General features: G+C 36.0%; 1 protein-coding gene and 1 long non-coding RNA gene across 5 annotated transcripts in view; one reads left to right on the top strand and one right to left on the bottom strand.

The window, feature by feature from the left end:
• The window catches only part of LOC125102963 (uncharacterized), a 47,878-nt gene extending 39,547 nt beyond the window's left edge, over positions 1 to 8,331 (bottom strand). The window contains exons 1-2 of one of the 2 annotated variants that reach the window (XR_007128244.1): positions 8,041 to 8,331; positions 4,598 to 4,736 (exon numbers count right to left, since the gene is read on the bottom strand). This is a non-coding gene — a long non-coding RNA (uncharacterized LOC125102963). The remainder of the gene's footprint in view (positions 1 to 4,597; positions 4,737 to 8,040) is intronic. The other variant, XR_007128245.1, reaches the window with a different exon arrangement.
• LOC125102961 (triadin-like) overlaps positions 1 to 19,723 on the top strand; it is a 225,679-nt gene that overhangs the window by 161,510 nt on the left and 44,446 nt on the right. For 2 of the 3 annotated variants that reach the window (XM_047734647.1, XM_047734649.1), the window contains one exon: positions 8,797 to 8,856. In XM_047734647.1, coding sequence (XP_047590603.1) covers positions 8,797 to 8,856 — 60 coding nt within the window. Of the gene's footprint in view, positions 1 to 8,796; positions 8,857 to 9,892; positions 17,778 to 19,723 lie in introns of those variants that run through there. The other variant, XM_047734648.1, reaches the window with a different exon arrangement.

The raw sequence follows: 19,723 nt of genomic DNA, 5'->3' as shown, positions 1-19,723 counted from the left end.
TTAATAACTGATTGTCCAATAAACTTTTTAAAAAAGAAATACGTAACTGGGGCGCCTCGGTGACTCAGTAGGGTAAACATCTGTCTTTGGATCAGGTTATGATCACAGAGTTCTATGATCAGGCCCCTCCATCTGGCCTCCCGCCCCTCACCCTCACTCGTAGGGAGTCTGCTTCTCCCTCTGCCCCTCACCCTCACTCATGTTCTCTCTCTCAGATAAATAATAATAATAAATCTTTAAAAGAAAGAAAGATAAAACCAAACAGATAGAAGAGGGTCAAGAAAAAGGGAAGGAAGAATGGAAAGAAATGGGTTTCCCATGGATCATGAACTATAAATACATCTTAGTAGACATCAAATACCTTTCATGAAAAACTTGCATCTCTAAACTTAGAACTTTCCCCCTTGCTATTTGGTTTTGATTTACCATTATTGATTATTAAAAAGACTTTTTCTGAAAACCATTAACTTTTTCCTATTGAGAGAAGTTTTTTCTCTCTGTGCACATCTGACAATATAGCTGGGGGCGAGGGGTGGTCTGTCCAATTTGACCCTCCAAGAATTTATCTGTTCTGGGGATCCAAGGGTAGCACCCATGAAGCAGCACGCAGAAAGGGAGCCATCTGTTGACTAGGATCTGTTATTTGTTGTCTCAGGATTTTCTCATAACTTTTTATTATGGTATCAAAAAAGTTTTTTCCCCCGTATTTTGATCTATAAAGGACCAGAGAGGAAGTTAAGGATGACGTGGGTTGTGAATGTGAATGAAAGTGATCTAATAGTAGTTTTCTTATTATGGGATTCTGATTGGAACCCTCCCACGCCAGCAAATTTTTCTCATAAAGCATTTTATAAAAAAAGAACTGGGTCATTCCAAAGTTCTAATTTGTAAGTACCGGTTTTTCTTTATAAAACATTTATTTGTTATTTCTGTCAGTTTGACCTAAATGTTTCTTCCTAGTATATGAACTTGTTACAATTCCAAAAGATATTTTTCTTCCTCTCTAGAACAAAATGAGTCTTTAAAGCCAGATTGGTTTTAGCTAAATGGAGTAGAGAGTCTTGACAATTGTTCACATAATAAAGGATGAGGGTTGCTCACTTCAATTAGGTGTGGATTTTAAATGGCTTTAATGGGTTGTTTTTTGGGGGAACTTAATGTTTTTAACATTAAAACATAAAAAATTAATTTTTTTTAATATTTATTTGACAGACAGAGATCACAAGTAGGCAGAGAGGCAGGCAGAGAGAGGAAGGGAAGCAGGCTCCCTGCTGAGCAGAGAGCCTGATGTGGGGCTTGATTCCAGGACCCTGGGACCATGACCTGAGCGGAAGGCAGAGGCTTAACCCACTGAGCCACCCGGGCACTCCCCCAAATTTTTGATCTACTAGAATAGACCTTATATGGAAGGAGAAAACAAAAGGTTTTGTTACTCGTTTGGTATAGTTTGTGAGAGATGATGAAATTTATGTAGCCCATGAGTTAAAAAACTTGAATTCATACTACCCAGTGCTCATTATATCACATGCCCTCCTTAATGAATCACAGGCCTGTACCTCTGAAACCAACAATACCCTATATGTTAACTAATTGAATTTAAATTTTTAAAAGTTCAAAAAATTTATATTACTTATTAAGAGAATGCAATCTGGAAATTTGGGTGTGATTCCAATTATATGGCATTCTGGAAAAGGCAAACTATGGAGATAGTAAAAAGGATTAATGTTTGCCAGAGTAAAGAAATTCCTCATTTTGGTTACAGTTTGCATTTCCCTAATGACTAATAATGTTGAGTATCTTTTTCATGTTAATTAGACATTTGTGTATCATCTTTAATGATTTATTCTACTCTTTTGTTTTAATTGAGCTGCTGTATTTTATTATTGTGTTTTAAGCTGTCTTATATATTCTGGATAAAAATTCTTTCTAAGACATGTGATTTTTAAATAAAAGAATAAAAGTAAAATAAACCTGAATTCAACATATTAAAACAATGAGAACTTTAAAGTTGTACTCTCTGAAAGGATGCTTGTTTCCTTTTTAAAGATGTCCATTAGACATATTTTTTTAATTGAAAGGTTTTGATTAAAAGTCAGGCTTGTGTATGTGCCCAATATATCTAACTTCTAGTAATTTCCAAGTCAGAATACTTTTGCAAATAACTATTAAGTCTTTAATTTATGCAGTAAATCAAGCCCTAACTTCTCTAAAAAAAATGGCAATATCTTTGAAATGGCACTATAAAGTGATGTATATTTCAATTTTGAATGATAACTAGCTTTTTCTCTAAATTCAATTATGTGATGTTTCTAGGCATTCTTGACATTCCAGATGTAGTGGAGTACTTTTACAATCCATTTATAAATACAGATAAATGTAAGAAAAAAAAATTAAGCTGAAGATATGAAAAAAATAATCTTTTAGAAATAATACAATATTGAAAATGAAAGGTATTAGAAAAGAACCTTTATGTTTTTCTTACCTTTATAGAAAAACACACTGGAAATGTTTACAATAAAGGATCTTGAGGAAACAATGATACTACATAAAAATAAACTTTAAAAGTATTAAAAGAGTTCTTCCAAAGGCTCCAAATTCAGCAGCACCAAAAAAAAAAAAAAAAACCCAAAACCAAAAACAAACAAAAAAACAACCAATAAAACAAAAGCAAAATTCCACAAGGGAAACAACAAAAATTGCAATTACAGTCTATGAAGCTACCCAGAGATAAGTGTGTGGAGATGGAGAGTTTCTCACTTAGTGCATAGTCAACAGATTTTGAGCACTTGCTTTCTGAAATGTAAAAGCATGGAGGGGAAAAATAAAAACCAGAGTCCTTCTGTCTCATCTCTCTCTCTCTCACACACATACTCTGAGGCTGCCTTTGCTCTTTCACTTCTAGATAGAAAAGTGAAAAAAAATAAATAGGTGTGACAACCTTCATCGATATAAATGTAACCCATTCAAAAGTAACACACTTATCTAAAACGTTTTTATCATTTTTGAAAGGTTTGAGGGCAGTCTACCTTATCCGTTTTAAATATCAAGTTTAGTTAATGTAAGATACTTTTTTGCAATTTGAAATGTATCAAAGAATGTATCTCTTTGCATTCTCTTTTGCCTACAAAATTCAAAAACAGAGAAGAATTGTGGTTATGTCTGAGCACTTGGGCTGTGAGGGGGCTGAAAGCTGTTGGAAAGCATGCGGTAGAAGCAGGAACTTCTGTCCTGCCAGGGGTCGGTTCACTTGCAAGTGTCTGATAGAGTACATCTACCTCAAGCTTCACTTTTCACTTGCAGCAGGGAGAACAGGGTGTGCGGTTATGCTTAGTTTGGAACACTTGTGTCACTTCTGGGACTTGGGAAGTTGGGCAAGTGGCTCTTTGCTGAGTGATTTTTCTCACTGGTTACGGGATGTATAGACTTTTCACCTGAGGACCAAGTCAATGCTGATGTCCGTGAGGCCATGTGCTTGTATCTGTTACTGTAATTTCTTCTCACCTTGAAATAAGTAACATTTCAACCAAATTTAAGTACTTTTTTTTTTTTTTGGCCTGACTCTGACCACATAAAGTAATTTTTGAGATTCCTTCTCTATGATCCTTTTGAGGCTTCATGAATTGGCTTAGGGTGTCTTGAAAGAGTTCTGATTTACAGTGATTAGATGTGGAGTCCTCTGGGACATTTCAGTCGTTAGTGTAAAGATATCACAAAGAGTTCTCAGCCAGTGTCTGTAGGACCCCTGCAGTCTCTGCCCCTGGGGTCTTCAGCGGGCTTTGGTAGTGACACCTACCACTCTCCGTCAAAGCCAGACCATTTCAGACTCCGTCTGTGCTTACTTCCTCCAGAAGTAGATTTATACTTTCACTTGGCCTTGGTTTGGGGCCTCTGTGATGGTTCCCTTAGATTTTACCTTTAATATCCTTCAAAGTCCTTATTGTAACTGTAAACTTTCCTGCTTCTTATTCCCATACTTAGCGTTCCTGGAAGGAATTTTTCAAAACCGTAGACCCTGGCCAGGGGTTTGACATGAGGGAGGACAAATGTCTGTTGATTGAGCAAACAGTGATTTTAAGAGTCTCCGGGTAGTCAGCGAAAGGTGCTATTGAATTGCTGGTTGTGAATCATTTGTTTTAATAGTTGATAATGAGAAGAGCTGGCCTCCAAGAATAATTCAGCTATCACTAAAGGAAAAGCCAAGGCAAAGATAATGGATTCAGCTTCCGACAGGCCAGTTTAGTTATGCCAGATAATTCAAGTGAAGTCCTTAATTTAAGAGCTTTGCTGCCATAGCAACCTAATTACAATGTAAAGTGAGGTAGTCCTAGCACCATTCTATAACGTTACATTCCTTCAAGGGTCCCAAATAAAATTCAGAGGAAGAAAACAAAGAAAAAAGAACAAGAATATTTGTATTGAATTCTTTTACTTTCTTAATTTTCTTCCTTACAACATGATCATAAAGTCCAGTGGGGCACTTAACACCACCCAGCAGCCCCCAAATTTCCTCTTGAAACAGAGCTCAGGATCATATGATTTCTCTGCTTGGAATCTCTCAGTGGTCTCTTATCTTAAAGTAAAATGGGACCATCTTTACCATGAGCAACAGAGTCCATGATCAAGGTCTTGGCAGATAGCTTTCCTCTGCTGCAAAAATCTTCTCGATAGCCAAAACTCTCCCAATTTTTTATGACTCTCTTCAAATCTTACCCATTTGGAAAGATTTACCCTTCTTCCTTAAAAAAACAAAACAAACAGAACAAAAAACAATGCTGCCTTCCACCGTTTCATTCTCCAATCTTCAAAGACGCACTATTTTTTCTTGACCCTTATCCCCACCTGACACCATGTACACATACTCTATATATGTAATATACACATATCATATATATGTGTATATATAGATACATAACATACACATGTATTTAAAGCCTTAAAAATGGACTTTTCTCTGGATTTAACATTTTTTAAGCCATAACAAAGCCAGAGAACTTACAGTAGCTATTTACAAAGTGAAAGCTTTCTGAGTTACCTGCTCCCAGCAAAATTGAGAAGTAAATGCAAGAAGAAGCATGCTTCATTTAGAGAATGAAGGAATAAATGGGTGGAGAGAGGTCTGAACACTCTACTCATTCCCCTGCCTTTTATGGTTGAAGACGGAAGAGGGACTCATCGCTGCACAAGGCAGCAGCTACTAATTACAGCGAAGCTGAGACCAGAATCCACGTCTTCATTCCATCCCAGCACCCCTTCATAATATTTTAAATCCTACTGATTTCTTTTTTTCCTGAAGTTTCTCAACATAAAATATTCATTTTATTTTATTTATATTCATGAATTCTCATTCATAAAGTATTCTGTGCCTTCGTACAGAAAAAAAAAAAAGGAATATTAGTGTGCATTTACTCAAATAGATCAATAAATGTCCTATCTAGAGAAATTACCGAAGATTATATGTGGTCAAAGTTTTATTGTTTCTAAAGTATCATAACAGCTACTCGCTGCCGACTTTATTTTATGAACATCCCCTCTGATCTAGGCACTTCAGGTCAGTGTCTCCATTCCTCACAACAAGCCAGCAAAGTAGTTTTTATTGGTCTCGTTTTTCAAATGAGGACAACAAAATTCAGTGTGTCATAGTGCATAGCTCAATTTTCTGCGACCAGAAAGGGTCAGAGACAGAATTTATACCAAGGTCACTCCCGCTAGCACCCGTGCTTTCTCTCTTGCCTCATGCCTCTGTAAGATAACAGTGGAGAACTGTAATAATCACTGGTGTCATTGAACTTATCTGCTTGTGTGAAGTTTCCCATGATCACGGTATGAGCAGGGTTCCAAGCCAGCCTCTGCCACTCTAAAGAAATAAGGTGACAGTGACAAGATGTGTTGGAGGGCATTGTTTTAGAAGAAACACACCTTTATTTACTTGACTGGAACCAAGAATACATCAATCCTGGCCAGAGAGGTCTAGAAGAGGAGCCCCCATCTGACATGTTAAATTTGGATAATCTCTACAGTAGAAAGGAAAAGAGGGGACGAACAAAACATAAGATGAAAAATTAAACATTTGCATTTGTTTTCCTGTTTTCCTGGGAACAGGCATCTAAGAAAGCTTCGTAGTTCTAATTGACTATTGTTCATTTTCTGGCTTTGAGAAGGCATAAAAACATTTTAAAGCAAGAGAAAAGCCCATTGTCAGGGTTTAGAAAGCAAAAAGTAAGTCATTTAATTTTTCTTTCATCTGATGTTAATTTATGCAGAAGCTAATAACATATTTGTGGCTCAGAGCTGCTCATTGTGGAAAGGATTTCTCTCTCAACCAGCCTTCCCTGTGATCTCTGCCAGACAGAGCCATCATTTCAGGGCGTATGACACTTTAGCCAGAGAAAGACAGTACACTGATAAGTTCACAGGCTACAGACACATTTAATTGCTACTCCTGTGAAAGCCGATGGTATTAAATGTTCTAACTCTTCTCTAGCTGCCACAGTCAAAACAGAAAACAATTTGGAGGAGAGGGTGAGGAGGAAATTAAATATTTGGGTGCATAGCAGGTGGAAAGGGAAGAGTATTGTTGACTGTTGAGGAAGGAGAATTTTCATAAAAGAAACGTGGGTTACTTTTATTTCTAAGCAGGATATAATTAAATTGTTGTGTCTTTTATAATTCCACTAATTCTGCTGCTGCCAAGTCACCTATAGAATAGAGACAATAGTGCTTGAAGAAATGCAGAATCTTCAGAAGTTGATGTTTTAAATGAATTCACCATGAATAAAGTAAGCCCCATAATGACAGCTTAAAGGTCTAATTCATAAAAATGTTATTAAAGTACATTATTTATACCTGCTTTTTGTGGACTTCTGCTTTTATTCATGACTCTCTCGGTGGATGGCCATCATCACAGGCAGAGTGAAAATGGAAGCTTTAATTCAATCTGAACTAAAGCAAGAATACCTGTATCACCACAATAAAATTCCAGTTATATTAATTTAAAGAGTGGGATTCATTGCACAAGAGTATCCTCTTTAAAAAAAATGAAAAGAACGTCTTTCATCCTATGACCTCAAATATCGACTTTCATTCTGAAGTTCAGTGTAAGATTAACTAATTGGCATGAACTTTTAAATGAAATATTTATTCCTCTACATTAGGAACTGAAACTTGGATCCTGAGCTGTGATCTTATTGTGACTCCAGCATTGATGTCTGATGTGGGCTAAGAAATATTTACAAGCAATCTGTGTTTTAATTAACCCATTTTCTGACTCAAACATTTAGCAAATGCCAACTCACTTGTCTGGCATATGCATTTTTTTAGATAAGATGGAAAATACCCTGCTATGTAAAATTTCTCCCAGACAAGCTGAAAGTAATGATACTTAAATCAAAAGTATCTTTATTCAGAATTTGAAACGCGATTTACATATTTAATATGCATAAACCTTTAGGAAAAGGCAAGTGGAATTCAACTGATTTATTTGGAACTCTGGAACTATCAAAATTGGACTTCTTGGCTTTCTCCTTCTGACTGGATGAGCTGTGATGGTACACCACAGACACATTTAGACAGAGTGTGAATCTATTTCTTCCTACGACATGAGCTTATCTCTAGAAGTCATGAGAAGGGGTTCTTTATAAATTATACTTCTAACACTGAAAGTGTTGTCTTTGATCTTGTAGGTAAAAAAATCTCTACACCTAAGGGAATGAATTAATTCCTATATTTAATAAGATGCAATCATTAGTAGACAACTTCAGCGTTCACACTAGAACTAGACATTGAATTTCTTCAGCATAGAAACAATCTCATAATAGTTCTGGGTATTGAAAATTTTTGAAAGCTTGGCATCTATACTTGTGATGAGAGACAAGTGACAAAGAGAAAGATATTTCAAATATAAGGTAAATAGCACTACTAACTGAGGATAAAAATGAGTTGGTTTCCATCATTAACCCTACTCAAACCTAAAAACACTGAATATTCCATTTCGAGAACTCTGTACTCCTGCAGTTCTCTGTTTTTTGAAACGAGTACACTTACCGGAACCATGTCCAGGGATATCCAGTTTTTACCTGGCTACAGTGAGGCATTTGAGGTTCCCTCTGCTGTCAGACCAAGACTTTGTCAGATTTCTGAAAAAGAAATCTTCCATGGAGAAGTCTAGAGGCACCACATGCCGATCTCTGTGGCACCCAGAATTTCCGCAACCTCTGGATGCAAAAACCTGAGCGCCCTCGTTGATACAACCACTCAGGAAGGGCAGTGAAAGTCATGTCCCCAGCATACTGCCAGACAGATGTCACCAGGCTCCAAATGCCTGCTGACAAGAAGCAGATTTGAAAAACAGCTAAATCAAAATAGATATCATTTATGGCCTAGTGTATTATTTCTACTGACATTGAACATGCGAAAAGAAAACAACAAGAAAATTCTTTTAGCTTACCTGCAGTATCTTTCCTCAGAAATGAGGTTTTGATGTCATATGTTACTATCTATTTCTTTAGGCACCAGTCAGTTGCTTGGTTCGGAAAGCTCAAACTATCTTGTTCATTATTTATAAACAATATTAGCAACCTACAATTTTATGCATTTACTGTGAGCCAGGCACTGTGTAGAGTGCTTGGTAAACATTAGCTCACTTTGAGGGAAGTACTATTATTTTACAAAGGAGGAAAATAAGGTTTAGTGAGATTAAATCACTTGCTCAAAGTCACAAAACTATCTGGAGTCAGAACTCACTTAACGGTAAGGTTTCATTCAAATCTTGTTTTTTCTGTACTAAATTCTCTTCTCTAGAGAAAGAAGAGGAAAAGAAGAAAGCTGAGAAGAAAGTGACTTCTGAAACAAAAAAGAAAGGTAAGTAATTTAAAAACTAATACGGAAGTCAATTAGTATCCCTTTACAATGCCACTGGCAAAGCTCTTGTTTTCTAGGAGAGAATGAATAATAATTAATAATTTTATTGTTACTGTCATTAACAAGCATTCTTGAGATTTATAAAAATTCCACATAAAGTTGAAATTGATAAATATTTAAAAAGAAAAGTCACGCCTTAACATTTTTTACAAATTTTTACTGATGGAATTTTTTCTTCCTTGGGAGTGGTTCTCAGTCTAATTGAGGACTTCATTTGACTGCAAATACAAATACCAGCGTTCCTATTCATTCAGTTAAATAAAAAGTGTCTCTCAAAAGGATAACTACTGAATGTATAGGGGAAAACACTAGCTGATTGGTTTGCTGTATCTTGTCACTCGTTTAGACGGTTGTTTTCAGATGGTATTTCTGAAATCCCACGTGATCTCCAGAGATTTCTGAGCTTCTGACATGCTTCCGGTGGCCTGATAAGCCCAGAGAACTTTCTATATATTCTTTTTAATGCCTTTCAGAAAAACTATTGAATTAGACCATAATTAATAATGGCATTTAAAGTTACCATTGTCGGGATGCCTGAGTGGCTCAGTGGGTTAAGCTGCTGCCTTCGGCTCAGGTCATGATCCTATGTCCTGGGATGGAGTCCTGCATCGGGCTCCTTGCTTGAGAGGGAGCCTGCTTCTCTCTCTGCCTCTGCTTGCCACTCTGCCTGCTTGTGCACGCGTGCTCTCTCTGTCTGATAAATAAATAAATAAATAAAATCTTTAAAGTTTCCATTGTCATGAGAAATTATATTTTGAGCTTAGCAAAAATCCTCTCCTTTCCTGAAGAGAAAACACACCAGAGCCACTATTCGGTCATGAAGATGTTAGTTTACTCATGTTTGGCAAGACTACAGCACTGATTTCCGATTACTCTGTAGAGGATGTGTTGGATGCCATGATGGCAGTCATGTGTGCCCTGACATATATGAGAATTAACCAGGTAGATGCCTATAATTTTCTCATTTTATTACCAGAAAAAGAAGATGTCAAAAAGAAAATGGATAAGGACACTGCCGTGGATGTGAAAAAAAAAGGTATTGTACTTTGTTTCCTTAGGTTATGCTCATGATGCTTGTTCATGAGAGGATCTGGGGGCAAGGTAAACAAACTGGATATAGGTACTTAAATCTCTCTATGTGCAGGCCATCAAAGCAAACATTGCACTAGACAAAATTAAGCATGCAAGGAAGACTTTATTCAAGGCTGTTGTAATAGAGGAGGGAGGTCACAACTCATTCTGAACTCAATTTCACTGAAATAAAAAGCAGGAGGGTTTTTAAGAGCTGCAAAGGGGTGGAGAGTTGTAAGCCCTCTGTGTGTGCTAATTGGCTTACTCAAAGAAAAGTAAACTTTTTTCTTAGTGACTTAATGACAGGAGTGTGGTTTTACAACTTGGAGCAAGACACCCCAAAGGAGTGAGATTCTTACTATTCCAAAGAAACTAGGCGTTTGGGGTACTATTGTTCTCGATGATGACTACATTTCAAAGGGATGGCTCCCTTATCCCTGAAAAGGGTATTCTCAGGTTTAGAAAACCGGAAAGAGTCTTTTAGAAAGACATATCTCAAAGGAGCAGAGAAAGAATTTACAATTACAAGTCTTCTGAAGTAAATGCTCTAAGAAAAGGGAGGGCAGGAGCCTAAGGTGAGACAGAAGTCTGTCTAAAGCTTAGTGAAGCTGAAGAGAACTTTAAGGCCATCCTGGTGAAGACAAAATGAAATTGAGAAGAGCTACAGAGCATAATAACACCATTTTGCAAAGCTAAGAAGCTCAGAGAGAACAATGCAGCCCATTAAGAAATAGTATTGTTCAACAGCTTAGATTTTTGCTTTATATTTAGTTGTGCTTTAATTCTTGTTCAAACATGAATACCGGCTTCTATTCAGGTTAAGCTTAAGTCTAGGTGAAAAAGATAGTTGTCTTGTATCATGAGATATTATGGTTTGGTGTTAAGTGTTCTCATCCCAAATATTTCCTCCACTGGTGTCAGTGATGCTTGAAATTCCACCATTAGAGATATTCCATTCCTTTGAGTTATGAAGGAATTGTCCTCTATTAAAATGCAAATCTCCGAGGGCCTGTGTGTACAGGGTAGCAAACTAATTCTTCTCAGTTATTAACACTTAAAGTGAAAGAGGTTTCCAGATCTTCTCTGTGTAATAATATGCTGGAAACAATGCCCTAGAAAATGAGGCAGTAGGTCACTTCAGTGAAGGAGATGTTGAAGAGAGAACTTCAAAGTAAGCCATTGTGTGCAGAGAGAAAGATTGGATGGCATCAGCAAAAAGCTTTTTTTCTTAGGAAGTATAAAACCTCTGTCGGGGGGGAAAACGTAATGGTGAAGGATCCTGGAAAGGGAGACCGACCACAGGATGCCAAACTAGATAGCAAAAAGTAGCAAATAGGAATTGCAGGAAATCCTCAACATCACGCTGTAAGCAGGGTAAAAAAAGTTTTAAATATTAAGAGTTGCATGATGGTATATGATTCATGAAATGCTCAGAAGAGACCTCCAGGTGTTCTGTGAGTCTGAGCTCATTGCCAAATTCTTTGCATTCAAATTTTTATTATTAAGGATGTATTACTATAGAGTCTGTTGTATTATCAAACACTCATTGATTTTATTTGGTTTAAAACTTTCCTCATGTCCCTGGTGAAATATGTATCTTATCATAAAAAGAGAAAATGCAATTCTGACTATATGATGATACTGAGAACTTGGTTGCTGGGGTCTATGTATCTGGGCCGTGAAAGGGAAACAAGGTTCTCTTTTCTGGGCCATCAGTTTTGCCAAGTATTTGCAGAAGGAAGTTTTGAATTGTAAGCTTCAAAGTTTTTGTTAGACATTTGCAAATGCAAAATCAGAAAAATACTTTCGCCAAAACTCAGTGATGTGTGTGGTTATCATTTGGGTTTGGTTTCAGTTTTTTAGGAGAAAGGCAATACACCTTTATATACAGTGAGTGATAGGAAAATTCGATGTTTCTCTGTTACTGGGAGACCCATATTATTAGCCCAGCAGTCATGTCAAAGCAAGGTTGTATACCACTGGCAAGAGAACGGATTTTGCCAATATCACTTCCCACAATGTCAGGGTTCACTCACTCACTTCCTACAAGGCCAGGGCTCATGGGGTCATCCGTTAATACAGAGAACGTCCTGGGTGGCTGCTCAACATAGATGGGGAGGGCTGCTCAGCCAGTGCTGAAAAACAGCTTTGTCCTTCTTGGAACCAGTTGTCCGTGTGTGTGTTTGTCATTTTTACTTTTGATGACACAAAATACTGTTGGCCTTAAAAATTAGTTCAGCTTCCTCATGGAAATATGTATAAATTGTTTGTATACAAGCTCTTGACCCCCAGATACTCAAAATTGTGTGTGTGTATGTGTATGAGTGTGTGAGAGAGACAGACAGACAGACAGAGATTCAACCAATACTGGTATTTAACTCTTGTTTCTTTTTAGAGTTTAATAATTCTCCAGCTGCATTTTCATGTGAGAGGCAATATGGTTTAAAAACAGCAAGTTTGCAATGTGAAAGTAGTAATTTCTAGAGATAATGAGAGAAATTGAAAATAACCTGAAATCTTGAGGAGCTGGGGCACATATGTCATTTCTTCCTAAAGTAGTTGGAAGAATATGGCAGAATGTCTGCTGCTACTACTCTAACCCCAAAGAGTAAAAAATTTACAACATAATATATGCCTAGATGCTGATGGGTTTTATCGTGATATTTTATTATATTTATATTGAATTTTATATTATTTACATTTATGTAACATATAAAGTTACCTATTTATTATATTATTTTATTTTATTATATTATATATTATAATTACGTATATGCAAATGAACCTAAGACTTAAATTCTATGATATATGAGCCTCTGCTGCCTGAAACTGGTAAATCACACTTTGCAAATGATCTGGGCTAGGGAAAATGTGGGTGGGATTTTGCATGATATAAAATTGTCAGTTCACAAATTAATAGTGGTTGGAAGTAGGTAATTGTTGCATCAGAGTTTATTACAATGATCTCTTGTTTTGTATATATTTCAAATTGTCCTGGTGAAGACAATTGGCTGCCACTTAAAAAACGCTGTGTGAAACGGGGAAAAAAGTCACCAGGATATTTTTACAGTCTTATGAGATATGTTTCAGCCTAAATACCATGAAGATAAACAATCAAGAAAGAAAATAAAAGCTTTTAAAAACCATCTCCCTATGCTTATGTCAGACTTGAGTGTTAGACATAACACAGCACTTAAGTTAGGGCAGACGGAAGGGCTCCTGTACAGGAGAATTGATGTGTACACAGGTGGCGAAGTATGGGAAGGATGGGAAGGACAGCAGTCAAGGGGCTGCTCCTGGATTGTTGAGACCAGGGCACGCCAGCTGGTCAGGAAGCTGCTTCAGTCACCGAAGCTGCCTCTTACCCACAGACTAGACCCTGGGGATGTTGACACCAGCCTTGGCAACTGACTCACATCCAAGTAACCTTAATCACAACATTTCTGCTTTTCAGTCTCCTGGAGGTGGGTCTGATTGGTAGAATTACATCTACTGCAAGAGAATTAGGAAGAGGTGGGGTTTTGGTAAAACGGAAGTTGAAAGAGGCTGTCCAAGGTCTCTACATAAAGATACGGACATGGTTTATAAGATAAAACTCATATAATAAGAGAAGGTTTTTGAAGACCTGAATTGTACAAAGATGGCTCAGTCAAGCAGCATGATAAGAATGTGGCAATTTGAAGGGCCCAGGAGACATACTTAAACTCATTTGTGTTGTTCTTTACCTAAACCCTAGATCAAAGAAGCATGGATATTCTTCCTCTCTTTATGTCACAAAATAAAATTTTTGAAGAAATAATTTTCTTAGTGCTTGATGGGATGATAATGGCTAAAAAAACAATTGCTTTTCCTTATAAAGCAATAATTATAATTTGGAGAAAACACATAAACCATTATAGAAATGGGTCAAAAGTATGATTCATTTCTCTCAGATTGGCTTCTTTGGAGTTGTAAGTTATTTTACACTTTTTGGAGTTAAATTCATTACCACCCTGTAATGTTTATGAGCCTATTAATTATGAAGGTGATTTTGACATGATAACTGATAATGGCGTAAAATGATGTTTCATTATCACACTTTGGAACATGATTTTTTTCCCCAAGAATTATCTGAATTGGAATATAAATTACAAGAAAGATTGAAAAACCAGACTAGTTTTTCTGGACTAGCTGCTAGAAAAAAGCAAATTCACTCATTCGTTTATTCTTGCATGCCTTCTTGCCGACAACATTCACTTAATGCCTACTCCCTACCAGCCATGGTACTAGGTGCTAAGTACACAGAGGTAGATAAATGAACATAAGCCCTAACCCTAATGGAGCTTACAGTTTGATAAGGGAGGCACACAGTGAATTAGTGGACAAAATGTCCATAAGTACAATGTGGGGTAAGGCCCACAGGGGAAACAAATTTGGGGTAATAGCAGAAAGCTGGGGAGCTATTTAAATAGATAAGCTTGTCAGAGCAGGCTTGTCTAAGAGACAACATCTAAATTGGAATCTGATATATTAGAAGGATCCAGCCATCAATGCGTGCATCTTTATGCAACGTGTAAATGTGAATATGGTGTGTATGTGTGTATGTGTGCGTGTATGTATGTGCGATATGTATATATGCAATATGTCTGGGAGGAAGTACAAGTGGTCAGAACACACAGGACATATGTAAGTGCTGTATTTATTAAAAGTGTAATAGGAAACACTTGAAGGGTGTTAGCAGTGTAAGAAAACATTCTGATTTATGTTTTATACAAAGTATATACTCATTTTGATAGTGGGTAAGAGAGGGAAAAGGGAAGAGGTATACTAGTTAAAAGATTGTATCTTTTATTGAGATGGAGAAGCCTATATGGGGAGCAACTATAATGGAAACAATCTAGAGTTTCCTCTTAAGTATGTTAAGTTTCAAGTGACTATGACATATCATTCACATTTTGTATCAAGAACTATTTTAACTGTTTTACAATATTAACACATTCTATCTTTATAATACGTGAATAAATAGATTGTTATAATCCTTATTATACATTGAATAACCTGAGACACAGAGAGGTTAAGTAACTTACCCAGGGTCACATAGATAGAAAATATCAGGGTCAGGATTTTAACCCATATACTCGGAAGAAGCAGTCAGATTTATGGGTCTGGATCTCAGAGGGGAATCTGAAGTCAAACTATAAATACAAAAATCCGTATCAATCATAGTTATTGCCCTGGGAATAAATGAGATTACCCAGAGAGACTGTGTCAAAAGAAAAAGAAAGTGGAATACAGAATCAAGACCTGGGGAATTCCAACATGTAGAGATTAGATAATGGAACATAAAGCAAAAGAGGCTGAAAGGAATTGCTGGATAGGTTAAAGGAAAAGCAGAAGAGTTCAGTATTAGAGACATTTTAGAAATGAATGGTTCAAGAATCACGAAGTCATCAACCTTGTGACTGTTACTCAGAAGCCGTGACAGGAGAGCAGGATTGATGAGAGCGCCTCCTATGGGATGAAAGAAAGCCAGACTGCGGGGGCGGGGCTAAAATGGAGTAGAAAGCAGTGATGGTTTTTAATTGTGCCTCTTCGAAAGAGTAAAGACTCTTTTTTTGTCTTTTAGCTTTGTTTTGGGAGGTGAATTTAGAGCCTATGGACATAAAAACACAGTGTGAAAGACTGATGCTCAAAGGGACAGGGGATAAGTGGAAGACTAAGAGATCATTTAGAATTCATTGTTTGATGGGCACATGGGTGAAAAAAATAATCTGCTTCTTAAGGATAATGCCACAGAAGCTCCAGTAGTAAAATGTTGGTGTTTTCAAGTTAGGAAGAAGAATTTATCTAGATTGCCTTATAAAAAGAAGCATGCATTTGCAAGATATACAATGTAAGATTAGGCATCTGTGGTGATAAAACTAAAACTCCAATAGTAAATACAGTCTGATTTGAAAGCCTCAGTTTTAGAAAAAAACGTATCAAAATGTCCTTGATGCTCACTGACTGGTAACAGGTAAGTTTGTGAGAGATACTTTAATGTTTTTAAAGAATTATTCATTCATAAAAAACCCACAAAACTCATACGGCTTATGCTGTTTTAAAGAATGCAATCCTATCTATTTCCATAGCATATTTTCAGTTATTGTTTGGGGCAAATACAATTAAATTCTGCACAAACTAAAATCTTTGACTATTTTATTTCATTTCTCTATGTAAGTCTACTATTGTCATTGAGAAATTGTAATACTTTACAGAAGCATATAGCTTTGAATATGTCATTAAATTTTATGCCTACCAGACATAGAAGAGCATCTATTTTACTTTATGAATCTTTTGTAACAGATTGTTCTAGCTACTAGTGCTCAAAATAATTTACATGGCAGATTACAGACCACTAAAATAAATTTATATGTAATTAAAAGTAGCTTCCTTGAAATATTTATATGTACAGATATCACTGGGTAAGATAATAAACATTATATCTTTCATATGCTTTCACTGTTAAGTTTTAGTTTAAAAAAGCAAATTTCTATTTTCCAGACTTGTATTTTGAGACTATTATTGTAGGTTTTTATGCTCACTCTATCTCTTCCTGTCTATCTGAAAAGTACTTGGTTTTAGAAAGTTATCCTGTATTTGAATTTTGTATTTTGCATATATGTATTTGGGAAGAATTTGACAAATATATCAGCTAAGTATTATTTGCTAAACACTTTGAAACCTAGATTTTTTTTTCTAGAGTTCTACAAATTTTGTAGTAATGTACCAGTTAATATCAAGTTACAAAGAAACAGATACTTCACACACTTTTGGTTGATATCAGGGCAGTTGTAGTAATGCATGCTGTAAATGAAATTATTAAAAAATTTATTGAAGTAAATAATGGGAAATCTGGCACAAATAGACCGGATCTAATTAGTAATTCCCAGCCTTGACTTAGGGATGCTTTGTAATTATAAGGCAACAGTATGTGCCTTTCAAGTTAGTTATTTTGTTCCCGTATAGATTAGGTTGCAAATCCAAGTTCAGTTGATGGCAGCTTGACTATATTAAAAACATTTACAATGCTTGAATTGCCTTAAAGGTAAAAGAATATATTTTCAAGTGTTTTGTAATCACAGAGATGTAAGACAATAGTTACTTATTCTCTAGAGGGCAAAGGATTTTGTGATAGAACAATACAGGAACGTCTGCTGACTTGTTACTTAATATGATAGCTTTGATTACCTCTTATATCACATCTGGTTTAGCCGCCTAGAAACTGAACTGCTTGAGAAGGTGAGAGAGAGGTAATATCATACCATGCTGTGGGATCTCAGGAGATAATCCTCCATGTTCTAGCTTTCGGTTTGATCAATACAGAAGTGTGTTTGGGTCCAATGCTAACATGAAGCCAAGGTTCTTGGATTTAAAAAGGAATTCAAAATACATCTTAAACTTCAGAAAGGGAAAGGATTTATATTAAAACATATTAGGCCTGGAAAAAAAGGGACCGGTATATGAGTAACTAATTTCAATCTTCTTAATACTTGCTATGGAGAATCAGAACTATCCTCCCAGGGAAGACAGAAAGAAAATAAGCCCTAAATTTGAGTTGTGTTGCATTTTGTGAAGTACTCTCAAGAGGGAGGATTAAGATACATATGAGAAATAATCAGTAAATAGACAAGTATTTCTTCTCTTTTTGCACGGGCATATTGATCTTTTAAGTATTTCCTGTACCCATAGTATATAAATTATTTTTAACCACATTTTATATTTAGAATGGATTATTTTCTGAAAAAAAAAAAAAGAAACTAATTTAATTTGACACCAAAACAAAGTGTTCTCTTGCAAACATCATAAATTAAATTCTAATAAGATTAGACAGAGTGGTATAAGAAGTAAGATATCAATTAGAAATAAGATTTTTTTTTCATTAGAAAATATGGAGGGATTTTCATCAGTTTGTTGGGGAATTATACAGTTTGAGTTTTCCTTGTGATCTGAGATAAACATTTAAGCATATAGATGTGAAATATCTACTAATTTTTAAAAATTGTATGTCCTTTAAATCTATAAGACTTTTCATTCTTTGAAAGTAAAGCCTAAAAAACATTAAAATGATATTTCCTTCAAGTTCAGCTTTTCCCAGTTTACCAAAAGCAAACTTTTGAAATAGCTTAGCAAATTGTGCCAATATGTATTTTTTTCTCAACAGCATTTGCAAAGTAGTAACAGTTAAATATATTCACTATTTTCTCATTTAATCCTTACAATTCTTGAGATGGGGAATACAGCGCCCATTTTATAGAATCCAGAATTGGAGCAGTTAAGTAACTTGGCCATGGTTATCAGTTAGGAAAGGCACTAGGAGTTCACCAAATCAATCCCACTGTCTTTTGCAACCCTCACATATTTTTTTGCCAACTCTAGGAAATGATGATTGTGGATTGCTTTAGTATGTTTGTCCTTTTGTTCTTTTCTTTTTCCGCTTATTAGTTTGATGTCATATTGCAGACAGGCATAAGGAACAAGGAAAGAAATAGAGAGGATATATTGTGACTTTAATTCTTTTTCTTATAGAAATCCCACTTACCTTCCTTCATTCACTTGACAAATATTTACTAAGGCCATAATATTGGCAAGGAAATCTGCTAAATATTGGAGATTGATCAGTGTAACAGACAAGGTACTTGTTCTTAAAGACCTTGGAAAAGAGGAAAATAACTAGACATTTATAATGTACTGTGAGCACTGCCCAGATAGGGAAGATACAAGAGCTCACACTGAGAGAAAGGCATGATTATGGAAACTGTGTCTCCTTCCTGGTAAGTTGCCCATTAGACATTTAGAACAGGAATGCCACAGACTTATGTCATTAGGCATTTGACCTAGATGCACTTAACATATTTTTTGACAGGATGGAAATTGGAACACATAAAATTTTAACAGTGGTTTATCACCAAGGATACTTGCTTTCACAAGTGGTAGGCCATTTAAAATAGAGAATTTATTTATTTATCCAATTACAGTTCTAGAGTAAACTCTCTTCAAGGTCAGCTTGACCCAGGGGTAAAATGATATTATCTAAATGAGATTTATCTCTCCTTTTTTTAGACTGTGATTCCTTGGTATTGGCTCAAATGATTGCAAATTGGCCACATCAGGTGCTCCCTGCCCTATACCCACCCTTGTTTATGTCCAATGGGGCGGGGGGTGGGGGGGTGGGGGGAGGGTGGGAATGGGGTAATGGATTGGCTTCTTGAGAGCTCAAACAGAAAACCTGGTTTGAATACAACTGGTCCTATGGGCTCATTCCTGAACTAACCTTTGTGGTGAGAATGAAGAAATAACTGTCTTAGGTTAGGGTTACTTCTTATCCCTTGAGCAGAACAAATGAAATTTGTCCAAGATATTTGGACTGAAATTGGAGGGGAGGATTGATTCCCTTATAACTAAATTAGTGTAATAAAACCACAATAAAATGGAGTAATCACTACATGGGAAAACAAAACAAAATAAAATAAAACATAAGAGTTCTCATCAAGAATCTATTTCTAGGTAGGGGAAATATGTGTGATTTTAATTTTTTAAATTTATTTATAGAGTAGAATAAAGGACAACTTTTTTTAGTTGCCATCTATGGGGCCAATACTTAAGTATTTCAGAAAAGTAACTCAACATAGTGTAGTATAGTGTGGAAAACAAGAGCAAATGAAGTTGCAGATTTCATTAACTAAAGTATTGTATCTAGAGAAAAGAGTGAAATCTT

The sequence above is a fragment of the Lutra lutra genome, chromosome 6 (assembly GCF_902655055.1).
Source record: "Lutra lutra chromosome 6, mLutLut1.2, whole genome shotgun sequence".
In the NCBI taxonomy this organism is placed as follows: domain Eukaryota; kingdom Metazoa; phylum Chordata; class Mammalia; order Carnivora; family Mustelidae; genus Lutra; species Lutra lutra.
This window is presented reverse-complemented; position numbering and strand designations above follow the sequence as displayed.